The sequence below is a fragment of the Laetiporus sulphureus genome, assembly GCF_001632365.1.
Source record: "Laetiporus sulphureus 93-53 unplaced genomic scaffold LAESUscaffold_9, whole genome shotgun sequence".
Lineage (NCBI taxonomy): Eukaryota > Fungi > Basidiomycota > Agaricomycetes > Polyporales > Laetiporaceae > Laetiporus > Laetiporus sulphureus.
In genome coordinates, this window is record NW_024468518.1 from 349,576 (window position 1) to 361,994 (window position 12,419).

At 50.2% G+C, this 12,419-nt stretch overlaps 3 protein-coding genes across 3 annotated transcripts; 1 reads left to right on the plus strand and 2 right to left on the minus strand.

The window, feature by feature from the left end:
- Positions 1-220: 220 nt before the first annotated feature.
- Positions 221-2,722, minus strand: LAESUDRAFT_723212 (BAR-domain-containing protein). Its single transcript, XM_040908369.1, has 8 exons — positions 2,554-2,722; positions 2,447-2,487; positions 1,958-2,331; positions 1,716-1,805; positions 1,481-1,614; positions 1,199-1,365; positions 745-1,137; positions 221-684 (listed from the first exon to the last, which is right to left on the minus strand). Exons 1-8 carry the CDS (start codon positions 2,580-2,582, stop codon positions 662-664), a joined length of 1,251 nt encoding a protein of 416 aa, XP_040766659.1. The 5' UTR covers positions 2,583-2,722; the 3' UTR covers positions 221-661.
- Positions 2,723-2,821: 99 nt separating this feature from the next.
- Positions 2,822-4,263, plus strand: LAESUDRAFT_723214 (Shwachman-Bodian-diamond syndrome protein). The gene is made up of 6 exons (XM_040908370.1): positions 2,822-2,975; positions 3,043-3,094; positions 3,153-3,326; positions 3,380-3,580; positions 3,645-3,818; positions 3,887-4,263. Exons 1-6 carry the CDS (start codon positions 2,944-2,946, stop codon positions 4,013-4,015), a joined length of 762 nt encoding a protein of 253 aa, XP_040766660.1. The 5' UTR covers positions 2,822-2,943; the 3' UTR covers positions 4,016-4,263.
- Positions 3,893-11,848, minus strand: LAESUDRAFT_675409 (uncharacterized protein). The gene is made up of 35 exons (XM_040905589.1): positions 11,665-11,848; positions 11,507-11,615; positions 11,407-11,442; positions 11,342-11,354; positions 11,183-11,285; positions 10,987-11,128; positions 10,921-10,937; positions 10,830-10,857; positions 10,759-10,771; positions 10,658-10,700; positions 10,538-10,603; positions 10,152-10,482; positions 9,882-10,098; positions 9,806-9,835; positions 9,568-9,751; positions 9,453-9,515; positions 9,358-9,401; positions 9,164-9,311; positions 8,887-9,129; positions 8,807-8,838; positions 8,687-8,756; positions 8,594-8,630; positions 8,392-8,535; positions 8,255-8,338; positions 7,643-8,202; positions 7,229-7,586; positions 6,486-7,162; positions 6,034-6,435; positions 5,728-5,981; positions 5,601-5,673; positions 5,526-5,545; positions 5,362-5,461; positions 4,570-5,304; positions 4,076-4,512; positions 3,893-4,015 (listed from the first exon to the last, which is right to left on the minus strand). Exons 1-34 carry the CDS (start codon positions 11,814-11,816, stop codon positions 4,242-4,244), a joined length of 5,799 nt encoding a protein of 1,932 aa, XP_040766661.1. The 5' UTR covers positions 11,817-11,848; the 3' UTR covers positions 3,893-4,015; positions 4,076-4,241.
- Positions 11,849-12,419: the final 571 nt, after the last annotated feature.

The window sequence follows — 12,419 nt, forward strand, 5'->3', positions numbered from 1 at the left end:
TCTGTCACCGCTGTCTCCTCTCAAAGATCTGATCAAATTATTGGAAATAAATGAAAGTCCGAAAAACGACTGCTATTCCGTCGTGCGAGGCGAACGCGTTATGCCACTAGTGACTTACTAGTCTGAATGAAGGGCCCATTGAGTCGACGCCGTGATCAAATTCGCTCAATTCCTTCAGCTCGAACTTGCAGCGCAGTAGTTTGCACAAAGATGTATAGGAAGAAAAATTACGTACTGGCCGATCCCGATGCATGTCACTCTCTCTGGGGAGAGCGAGTGGCTAGGGAGGATGAGTATCACATGCACGGATCTGGAGTCAGTGCTCGAGCTGAGAAAGGCGGGGTTGCCTCGGAGGCTCGGAGAACGACTGTATTGAATGGTGCCGGAGCATGACCATCAATCGAAGGTGTTTCCGCTGATGGCGATTGCACGGCTGTAGCGACAATAGATTGCTCTCGGGTTCTCCTACTTTGTACCCCATTCTCAACACCAGAGCATAGAGGCCACACGAAGAAATCGACTGAGCTGACAGAATTCATGAAGTGTCCCAGATGCGAGACATCGCGTATTGCACTGATCCGATATGTCACTGCACAACACGCTCATGCATCTGTTCAATAACCAAGAAAAAAAACTCAGAAGTCGAAACCGCATCCCGTCATCAAGCCTCCTGCACGTAATTTCCTAAACGACAACGGCTCGTCAGGACTGCCAATTCGTCTGTCAAATCTGGCCATCACGCACCTGGGAACACACCCTCCCTATCACCGATCCTTCCAGTCCACCAATCCTCCACACTGTCCGTACGCTCAACCACCTCTATCCTATCTCCAGCGCCAAACTCCAGGTCGCCCTCCGCCTGCGGCGTAAAGTCATACAACGCAACCACATACGACGCTCCAGGCTTCGGCTTTGGCTTGAGTGGCGGCGGCGGAGGCGCCTTCTTGATCGTCCCGATGGCGGAGGACGATGAAGATGGAGAATATGGCGGTGGCGGCGCTTGGACTGCGCTGGGCGGCGGAGGGGGCGCTTTCTTGCCATAGAGAGAAGATGTGGCCGATGAGCCCGTGCCCGTCCTACCGAGAGACGCACTTGGGTTTAAACCTTGCGAGGTACGATGCTCCTGCATCATCTTGGCTGTAATAGCGTGACGGTGAGTGAGGGAAAATCACGACAATTTGTATGAGTCTGAACGTACATGTAGAAACGATACGCTGGGTGAGCCCCAATCCCTCCACCCTTTCCCATGCGTCGCTGCGCTTTGACTCGTATTCCTCCGCAATCGAGGCTGCGCTAACGGAAACGTCATACTTGCCATCAGCGAAGCCGCTTAGCTTCTCCAGCATGAGGTAGTAGATGTTGAGTCTGGCCAATAACACCGAGCGTTAGAATAATGCGACCAAGTAGTAGCGGTATGGAGGCAGTGCAGATACCGCCGTTGGATGCGGAGAACCGGGAGTGAAGACGCGAAATGACGCACTGCATGTAGAAGAACGAGTGGAAGAGCGGGTCAATGAACTGTGTACATTGCACCAGGAAGCGTGGTAGTTCGGTCTTCAGTGTGGTATTGATGTATTCATACTCGTTTGACGCAACCTCAAAGTCTTGCTCAAGCTGGTATTGCGTATGACGTCATCACGAGGAGTGGAGATGGTTGCGAGTTTATCCATTTTGAGTACGTACGGAACACATCGGCATGAACGAACTGAACAAACCTTGAACAGATGTTTCTCGTCATTAAGGGACTTTTCTTTCTTGTCTCGCAATTTAGTGAGAGAGTTGTTATAGCGGTCATAGTCTACGAGCTGGTTGATACGTCAGCGAATGATAAGGACGCAGCCAAAGATAACGGCGGAAGCGCCAGAATTCCGTGACGGAGGACGTGAATGCCGTATACGAAGCCCACGGACAATTGTCGCCCTGACTGCAATTACAGAATGCGAACATTGACACATACCTTGTGCTCTCGCTTCGTGATCGTCTTCCTAATCACCTTCAGAACGCTCTGCAGCTCCTTCACGGGAGCCAAGATCCTGCTCTCGATCAACTCCAACTCGGGTACAACAGATGCCTTCAGCTCTTGCAGCGCAGCCTCGTAGGCATCAACGTTCTGGATCGTATGCTCGGCCTCCGGATGCTTGCCACTCAGATCGTATTCTCCATTCAATGGGCGGAAGAGAATCGCAAAGTGTTCAGCGAATCCAGCACCGTACGTGAACAGGTTGTTGACAGCTTCGTTATAAGCTTTGGTATCTTTGATGAGCTTGTCGGTAGCGGTCTCCACTGAGGCAAAGCGGCGGAAGAAGTCGTCGAATTCCGGATCGGAAGACTCTATATGGCCAAAGAATGCGACAATAGGAGACGTCGGTGCCATTCCGGGTTGCAGATACGGGGATCAAACGACGTCAACTCTCACTCAAACAAATCAGTATGCAGATCGACGTACTCTTGGACATGCCAACCTTGGTGGTCAGCAGGTGCGGTGTGCTAAAGGTGCGAGACGTCAGTTCATCTGAACATCTGGAGCATACAACGTGCCACATTCAGACTCACCGAGCGAACGCCTTCGAGATTCCCTTCATGTTGACGAGCCACGATACCAGATATAAATAACAGATGTGGCACGGAGAGGACGAATGTGGAGGAGGTTATCGAAGGCGACGGCGAGAGTGCAGAGGATGACGAGAAAAGGGGAGGATGCAGCAGCGGTTCACTGCCTCTGGCCGATTGCGCAGTAGACGCCCAGACTATAGCAGTTTGTTATGTCAGCATACTTTATCCGTAAACTCGGCAACTGCAAGAGTCATTGATTTCGCGTCATGGAACGGCTCCGAGCCTAAGCTCAGGCACTCATCCTGTTGAATATTTCTCCCACTTTATCTTGGTTATCACCGTCATTGCCCTCGACGTCAAGCTCGACTGCAACGCTACGCGACGTCTACAATGCCGATCAATCAACCGTCGAATCAGATCAAGTGTGATACCTGTTCGCCCGAGACTGTCGTTCGTCCGAAACTCTGACCAGAGCCTATTCTCAAACAGGTTGACCAATGTCTCTGTTGTGAGGTTGAGGAAAGCCGGAAAGCGGTTTGAGGTGATCTTGTAAAGCACAATGCACGACCGACCTAAGTCGCGCTCACCTTCGTTCATAGGTCGCTTGCTACAAGAATAAAGTGCAGGAGTGGCGCAATAGGATTGAGACAAACTTGGATGATGTGCTACAGATTGCAAACGTTTACACGAATGTCTCAAAAGGCGAGCTTGCCAAGAGCCAGGAGCTCCAGAAGGCATTCGGCACTACGGACATCAATACAATCGTCGAAGAGGTTCGTTGTAATGTCCTCAACCTCTGAATCATCGCTATAAACGACGTCATCAGATCCTGAAGAAAGGCGAGCTACAAGTAGGCGAAAAGGAACGAGAGCATGATCTTTCATCGGTCCGACGCGAGATCGCCACCCTTGTCGCAGAGAAGTGTGTTGATCCGGCAACCCAGCGACGGTATCCCGTTGGTGTCATCGAGAAGGCAATGGTTGAGGCAGGCTTCAGTGCACGTCCTGGAAAGAATGCAAAGAGCCAGGTGCGCATGCCATTCGCTATGCAACAAAAGAATACACGACGTGCTCATCCTTCGTTTACGCCAGGTGTCCGAATGCATCAAACTGCTGCAGACAGAATCGAAGCTGCCGATACAGCGAGCGCGCATGCGCATATCCATCTCAATGCCCGTCGCTGATTCGGAACGTCTACACGATCGCATCGTTGAAACTGCAGACACGGTGGAGAAGGACGAAAAGGGTATTGAACGATGGGAGACGGTGAGTAGCAAGTCCATGCTGCATCGTTGCATGAGTCCGTGAATTGTTCACGATATTTGGCGATATAGATCCTGCTGATTGACCCAGGGCAGCTCCGCGTACTCAACGAGACGTTGCAGAAGGAATGTCCAGGCCGGGGGCAGCTAGAAACCTTGTCCTTCGCAGCGACAGCCAGCGGCGATGGGGTCACCGTTTGAGTGCGTAGCGGGTGACATGCAGCCTTTGAACACTTATACAAGCTTTGGTAACATCGTCAGGTTTTATCAGACGCCCTGCCAATCTCGGTACAGGCGTATGTGTCAGTTCGACTCGTGTTGTTGTATAGAGCGCTCGATGGGGTCATTCCAGAGCACATACATTATTCATCATGCCATGACATCATTACGAAACAAATCAGAGGCAAGCAAGCGAGAGGACAACCACTCAATCACTGTATCCCCATACATCGTCGATATCCTCCACGTTCAGCTCAGGCTTCGGTTTCTTCGCAGGAGGCGCTTTAGCCTTGACAATGCCCTTGATAGCAATCTTGAGGTCGCTTTGCCACTCCTGCGTGACCGAGGGAGTTAAAGAATGGATGAGTTCCTCGACCTTCAAAGCAAGAGTCTTCAGTTCTTCGAGGTCCCGTCGCACGTGCAACTGCGATTTGGGCTCAAGCGCTGCCTGCAGTCGCGACGTTTCCTTGATCGATTGCCTGCAAGCATCGAAGTGAGCATGCTGCGCCGTTCAGTCTGAGCACTAGTAGACGCACGATGTTTTGGTTAAGAGGGTGTTGACGTCCTCAAGGTCCTGGTGCTGGGCGGTAGTGAATCGCTTCTTAGCGCTCTTCTTAGAGACATGGAGATGTTCGTGAGCGCATTCCAAGCAGACGATGAGATGAGGAATTGGTCCTAGGAACAGCATCCGGTAGCATGCATGTGGCCACTCTAAACTTGCTGAGGCTTCCTGGAACGCAGTAGTGACACGGTGCCGGATGGCTTGCATGCGACCAGGAGCCTTGTCAGCGCGACGACGTCGCTGCACGTAGCGCCTGAAAGCGGACATGATTTTTTCCGCCGCGGCGAGTTCTTTTTCAGTTGGCAATTCTGGCGCTTTTCTTGGCTGGTCGACCTCGGTAATGACCGTCGGGTCCTCAGTGTCGACATTCTGTAGCTGAGGATCAACCTCGACACCATCAGCCCCCTCATCAACTGCCTGCGACTCCGAGAATTCATCTTCTGAGGCATCAAGCAGGTGAGAGGGGGTGAACGGTAACGCATCAGCTCGCAAATTGCTCTTTGGTGTCTGTGATGCTCCAGAGGCCAACATCTCGCGGATGTCGTCGATTGTGCGATACTCAATTCGTCGTACATTCGGGAGGGGAGGGAGGGTGATAGATGCTCTAGTTGCGTCGAACAGCTGAACCATCTCGTCCAACTCAGACCCAGAGGTTGATTGTCGGCGAACGAAGCTCGCAAGCTGACCCCAATGCCTGGCGGTTACGTACCTGATAGTGTCCGCACGATTAATGAGAAAAACACAATGGGTGGCTGAGATCACATACTGTTCGTATATGGGCTCGAACTTTCGACTGAACCTTGAGAGACAAGTCACGGTGTGCTGAATATCTGCTCTCAGAGACAATGATGGTATGTTGTATCCGACTGAGGAGATAGAGGGCAATGAGACTCAGGTGCAAACCATAGGATAGATGGATAAAATGCATACGAAGGCATAGGTTTTTGCAACTGAGTCGACATAATTAATCATTCTGAAAGACCTCGTCAATATTTGACAGCTCACATTCTAGCAATAAACACGCTCCTCATTTGACTTGGCAGGCTCGACAAGTTGCGACCTTCGTAGAGGAGGTATTCTACAACAGAGGATGATCAGCGAGCGCTATAAACGTGTAACGAAGGTATCGAACCTGCATCGATCCCAGTGTACATCTGCTTCAAGAGTTCCTGCATTGGTGCAATGTATAAAGAAATCTTGGTAGTTCGCTTGTGCAGTCTTTGAATATTCGGAAGAATACGCAACAACCAGCTGAGGGGAAGTGTAATATCGTGCAATGCCGTCTGGCCCCGAAGGCGCTTTGAGACGATCAGGAAGCCGCAAAGCGAATCCAGGAGATTGCATAAGACGCCGATGTCAATGGGGACTCGGTTCTTGATGATATGGCTGTGCCGGATTTCAGTCAGAGAGCACAGAGTGAGCAAGACTAAGCATTCACTTAACGAACAGGATCCCATGCACCAGGGACGCCCAATTGTCGTCGGCTAGGAATGCCAATAAATCGTCGACGATATACACATGCGTGTCCCCGCGTCGGCTCATCAGTAGACTCGGGGGATGATGTTCTTGGATACACCGGTTACGAGATATGTTGGCAAATGCGACCTCTGTATCAAAAATACGAACGAGGGAGGCGGTCTGTATCAATGAAGTCAAGAATGTGGATAAGTAAACACCGCCTCCGAAAGGCACCAGGCGATAGAGCCAGTCATGGAGCCAGTTCTTGACAATCTGTAGACCCTCTTCAAACTCAGGAATTAGGTGGCTGCGGAGGTTGCCAAGTGAACCCATCATGAAGAAGGGAGGTTCAAGAGCTTCGTGGAGTTGCCGGATCCAGTATCTATATGATCTCAGTGAGTCGCCAGTATGACTGCCTTTGGAAAAGCATACCGCTTCTGTCGTCCTTGCTCGAAAGGATGCTCGAGATAGCGAATAGTGTGGTAAATGAGGATTTGTTGCATGATCACCCGAACCCGCAGATTGTAAGACACGACGCTGTGAGATGCAGAATTAATATGCTCCCTTGGGCAATGATCCCTTGTGCAGCGACCTAAGGCACTGTAGGGAAGGCAAAGCTGCAGAGCTCGAATCTTGCGGCAAAGCTCGTTCTCTCCATTCTCTCCTAGCACCTTCTTGTACAGTCGTTCCTCCAAAACGAATCGCAGGAGCTTGTTGAGCTCCCATCGAAGGATCACCGCGCCTTCATCAGTATTGCGGAACGTAGGAGTGAGGCGGTCGTTGCAACGGGCATAGAGCCAGGTTTCCTTCGGCAGCAGGAAAGATTCCTCTGTCGCTGACTGGAAGCCAAAAATTTGCTTGATATCTTCGTTATCGCAAGGTTGCACATCAGATGCGAATTTCTGCAGCATCCGAACATATAGAAGGAAGTCCTGCAGCCTCCCTGCGATCTCAGCGAGTGAAGCAACTTGCAGTTTAGGAAGGCTCCGGAATACGTGATCAAGGCATAATAAGGTGGCAGCGTTGTTGCGATGCTGATGATGGAAGCGATTTGCGAGTGGAAGCAAATCTGCCAAATTATTAGAAATGATTGCACGGAACATTGCAACCTGACCAGTCGATTATCTCGCTTCAGAAAGCCAATGTATGATAACCAGTAAGTGAATGAAGCTCACTTGGTCGCGAGTGTCCTCGTCCAGATCGGCAATGTCTAATGCGGGCAGCATGCAAATCAACTCTTGCAGAGTCTCATTGCCTTTGGCTAAGTCCGAGCCGGGAGTTACACCAAACGACAATCCGCGCCAGAGCCCCTCAAGCATACATCGGGATGCCTGTTGTTTGGAACTCTTGCTCTCCATGTCCGCAAGGAACAGCTTGATAGCTTCCAGGGGCCGGCCTTCCTCCAGATGAAGCTTCGCTGCCTCGGCAACCCTTCCTAATTCTTTGAGCAGATCTGCTTGAGCAACGTCTAGCCCAAGATCATCCATATATTCCAGCGCTTCCTCGTCGGATTCGAACAGTTCTCTTGCTTGTCTATGTAGAAGGCGCGCTCTTAGCAGACAAATGCATGTACGGATATTTCAACCTACCTCAGCTCGCGGACTCTCAAGAATTGAACACGAGAGACATCAATAATACTATCTGCTGTCTTGGGATCGACTTCCTCTCTATGCGATTTGATGACGTCAATTGCCCGACTGAACAGTCCGGCTTTTCGATAATGTTGCGCAGAGAGGGTGTATTCATACGCTCTGAGATACGCCTCAGCAGCTTTTGCATCATCTCCGCTGAGTGCATAGCATTCCGCAGAAATACGAAAGTAAGTGCGCCTCTCTTTGACAGCAGCTTCTGCGGATGTCCAAAACGCATGTGCTGCTTGGACAAATGCATCCGCACGGGCCGTCTTATCCCCCCGTGCTGTGGCTGATGTTGACCTTGCCATCTCACGCAGATAGTAGGCGTGTGCCACTGCTTTCTCCCGAGGTAACCCTGCGCGGTCATAACAATGCATTGCTTGCATATACCGGCGGTGATTGAACAGAGTCAAGGCCATTTTGGCCCATTCCTCAGGAGTGGAAGACGTCGCCAACTGGGGAATATCAGAGCCCGGAGTGCAATTCTGTATTTGGTCCTTCGCCGTCCAGAGTGTCTGAAAGTACGTCTAGGTGAATACACTTGAAACCTCACAGTAACGAGCGCACCCTCATTGGTTCGCCTTTGTCCGAACTGTCCGCGATCCACAGGTTCTTCCTTGCACGAGTGATCGCAACATAGAGGGATTTGAGCTTGAATATATAAGGTGAGTGGCGATAGTACATGAAGGTGGTTGTGGACTCACGTCGCGGCAAACACCATTGTGGCGTGAATCATCGAATTGAGGAGCCTTATATTTGGCCTTTCGCTCGTCAGGCAGAGCATTGAAAACAATGCGCCATTGTGACAGTTCGACAGTAGAGTCTGCAAAAAAATTGTACAGGAGGACCTGACGTTAACAAGTGTCAGTAATGATTTCTTCCTGAGAAAACCGTAAACTGCTGTACATCGTTGAACTCTAACCCTTTGCTTTCATAGATTGTCCTGCATATTTTTATCGGTTCTGTCAATTAATCCAGAGGTGTTTCAGACGAACATACATGATGAGCCCGATATCGCCCACTTGCGCACGCAGGCGGTCTCGAGCAGCATCGTCGCGTACCAATATACCTGATCATATTGAGACTTAACGCGATGTGATGAGGCATTACTATACTCACACTGTTGCGCGCCGAACTCTATCTGGCTGCCGCTGTGGGAATATTAGAGGAGACTTTGGGATGATATTGGATGAACGTACGATTCTCCGAATAGAAATTGTTCGTATCGGACAGAATCCTCATCCCATCCAGTGAAGAACACCGGCTTAAGACCTTCAATTATTCCCCGCTCTTCGGCGAGGTTATCGATGGCATGGGGCCAGAACTTTGTGATGAGCTCGATGACGCTGTGCGCACATTTGACGATACCGGCATGCGAGCGATAATTCACTGCTAGTTGAAAAGATCGCGGTTGCTTTTTTGGCACGAAATCTGATGCCGAGCTCGCCTGCGATGGCAATCAAACAGGTGAATTACGGACCACTGACTGTATTTACCTCGATTCTGTACAAGAAGGATTTCAGATCATCGAATCTGAATGAGCTCCCGATAGAGATCGTCTGAGCTGTATCGCCTGCCCAAAACAAGCCATTGTCGGGGTTGTTGCAAAGCATCCGCAAAACTACTCATTTCGTCAGTATACGTGCAGATGACATAGTGAAATGACCTACCGAGTGCATCAATGAGAAGGTTGTCTTGTGCTTCGTCTACGTAACTGCATCCAGCGTTGACTAAATGCTGCTCATTTTTGAGGAAGGTCTCTTACATGAAGGCCATCTGATTACCGGGGACACCTTGGCGACGGAGCGCTTCGAGAAGTGTATGCGTCCTATTGACTGACTTCAGAGAAATCGCCCTGGCAACGATGACATGGCAATCACCTGTCAGCAGCATCATAATCGCGACGCTCTCGCTTCAGCTTAGCATACGCCATGAACAGCTTGTATATGGCGTCACGCTGGTTAGCAAACGTTGCTTGCGTGCGATGGCTCAGGCTGCAATAGGTATCTTGATCGAGGTGACCAGTGCTGCACCCGAGCGATTGTTCGGAGCCTTTGATGACTCCTGATGTACAGAAGGATGTCAGAAGAGTGGACGAGCGAGTTGAAAGATACCAACCCATGAATTCGGCAAAGACAAGGGCCGGATCTACTTGTGGTCAGTAGCGTCGACGCTATGGTAGTAAAATACGAACCTAGACCCTTAATCAATGTTTGAGGGAAACGCGGCCAGTATGACTCCAGGAACACGCCATACGAGACGAATGCTGACCGCCGTTGATGCATGTAATCGTTCGATGAAGCCTCGCTATTCTCGATGCCTCCCGCCCCGTTCGCATACATGTCTGGGTCCCCATGTTTGGACAATTCATTGAATGAGTCTTTGAACTCTACCTCCAGCAGGCGGCAAAGCTGGTCTCTTCCATTAGTGACGATGCCTTGCGACATGGTACCAGGATGCTAACCTGATCGAATGTGATAAACAATGGAAAATGGTCGTCTTGTAACTGACTGTAGCACTTGGGGAGATCTCCACGCCATTCTATTTCCTCATCAAGGTCCACAAGGCCCTGCTCTTGCTGACTTTGCTTGGTAGCAGCTAGCTCTCTGAGTTCAGCGGGAGACTTGTGTGCAGTCGCCAACGACTCATAAAGCTTCGAGAAGAACTCCTGGACTTTCTCCGCTAGGACGCGCGATTGAGTGACAAAAACCTGACGTGGCTTTGGTAGTGCTCCTTCACATGCCTGCCATGATCGTTCGATGCCTAACATCTTAAACAACATCGTCGTCGTTTTGCTACAAGGAATATTTCAGGCAAAGTATGAACCAATACCGTGGATGAAAACCGTACCCGGTACCACTCCTACCGAGAACGTAGCAGGAACCAGCATGCTCGATGATCTGCTTTTCCTGGGAGCTAGAAACCAACTGTTCAGACTTGTTCATAAGCTATGATATGAAAGCTACATACGACACATCGAAGACATGCGCTACGTCTTGGTCCGCTATGATACCTACCATGGCAGCCAAGGGCGTTAGATGCGACCAAGACGTTACCAAAGTAGAGCCTACTGTTAAGCAGTGCCTGAAATATATGATACATGCATCAGCTCGAGTTAGATCCTACGAATTACCTGGCGCACTTGCGAGAACGTGACATATTTCTCCAAGCTATGTACGCAATTAGAAGAACTGCTTGTTATGACATGATGATGATCAGAATCTGATACTTACACGAGCATTTCATGAAGCTGCGAGGGCAAGTCAATGCGTTCAACGTGAAAATGAGGTCAATCATACCTTTTCGAGATCATCTTTATGCAAGTCCAGTAATCCAGTCGACGGAGAGGTGACAGCTACTTCTACTGGCGCAGGGAATGAAGCAGGTAGCACCACATTCGGGTCGTTTGCTACTTTCCGAGACCGATTGCGGAAGGTGCAGCTACCAAACACTCTCAATAAAGGATTCCACACCTTGAGTCTGCTAGATGCCTACCGTCGCTTGTATTCTTTCCCCTTGCGACCGAGCTGATTACCGACGCCATCCCAGAAACGCCGGTCGAGTTGCGCATGCGTGTATACACCGAAAATCTTGATGACTAGTTGCATAAAGGGTGCGATGAGAAGATCGGCATCAAAAAGGTAGCTGTCGAACCTTGTCTTTCCACCTAGTTTTCTCGATTTACATCCAATGACGAGGGATACGAATGAATTACTTACGTCACTTTCGAACTCTGGTACACAGTCAATATGATACTTTGCACACAAGGCACCGCGTTAATAGCTGACGATTCCTCGACTGTTTGTCCCAGACACTCACGACGAGGCGAGAATCGCGCGTCATTTTAGCCTCGAGTATTGGGATTTCCGTTTCAGTGCCGGTCAGTTGTTTCTGATTGTCGTCCGAGAAATGTCCGTTGGACAGCTCCCTATGGTGCACATGAGATCTCTTCAAGGTAAAGAAGCGATAGAACCTGCTTGATCTTTTTGAGTACGATCTTGAAAAGTGCCGAGTTCTTCTTTCGCATCTGGCGCAGATCTCCGTCCGCACGGGTGGAGATGCAAATACGCCATTCACCGAACCCGTCAGCGCTGTCGAAGTATAATGCAGCTTTCATGGGCTGCACCATCGGGTATGCTGCTGGAGTATTCTCGCAGACTGGTTCTTCAACTGAAGGCATTGTGGCGCGAGGTGTTTCATGAGCAGAGACTTCTTGCTGGTCACTGTGCGACTCCCGAATGTATGCTCTGTGAATTGCTTCCCTGAGTTCCACGGACCGCAACTTCTCAAGGTAGTGCTAGCGAGTTCCTGATGATGAGCCACCACTCACGTCCCGAGGAAGAGGTGCTGACCTGTAAAAGTTCCTTCTGATCGACCAGAAGTTCAGCGGCTAGCTCATCCGCTTCTGCTTTGCTTGTGGGCATCTCGATGCCGAGGTCTTTGAATGGTTTAGGATCGATAGATGCGCGAGACTGGGCTCGCTTGGCCTTTTTGTGGAACCTCTGTGATTTTGTTTTAGCCCGCTTGACCACGAACGGCAGCTCTTCGTCCACATTCTCATTCTCATTCTCATCGTTACTGATATCAAGAAAGGAGCACAAGCTGAGAGCTTGTAGTGCCGGACTCGCCAATTCAACGGAGCGACGACAATCTCTCATCCTCTTCTGTTCATCTGCAGAACGCGGATGTTGTAAGAACAGAAAGAATAAAGAGAGCTGCTCCAGAAGTTGGC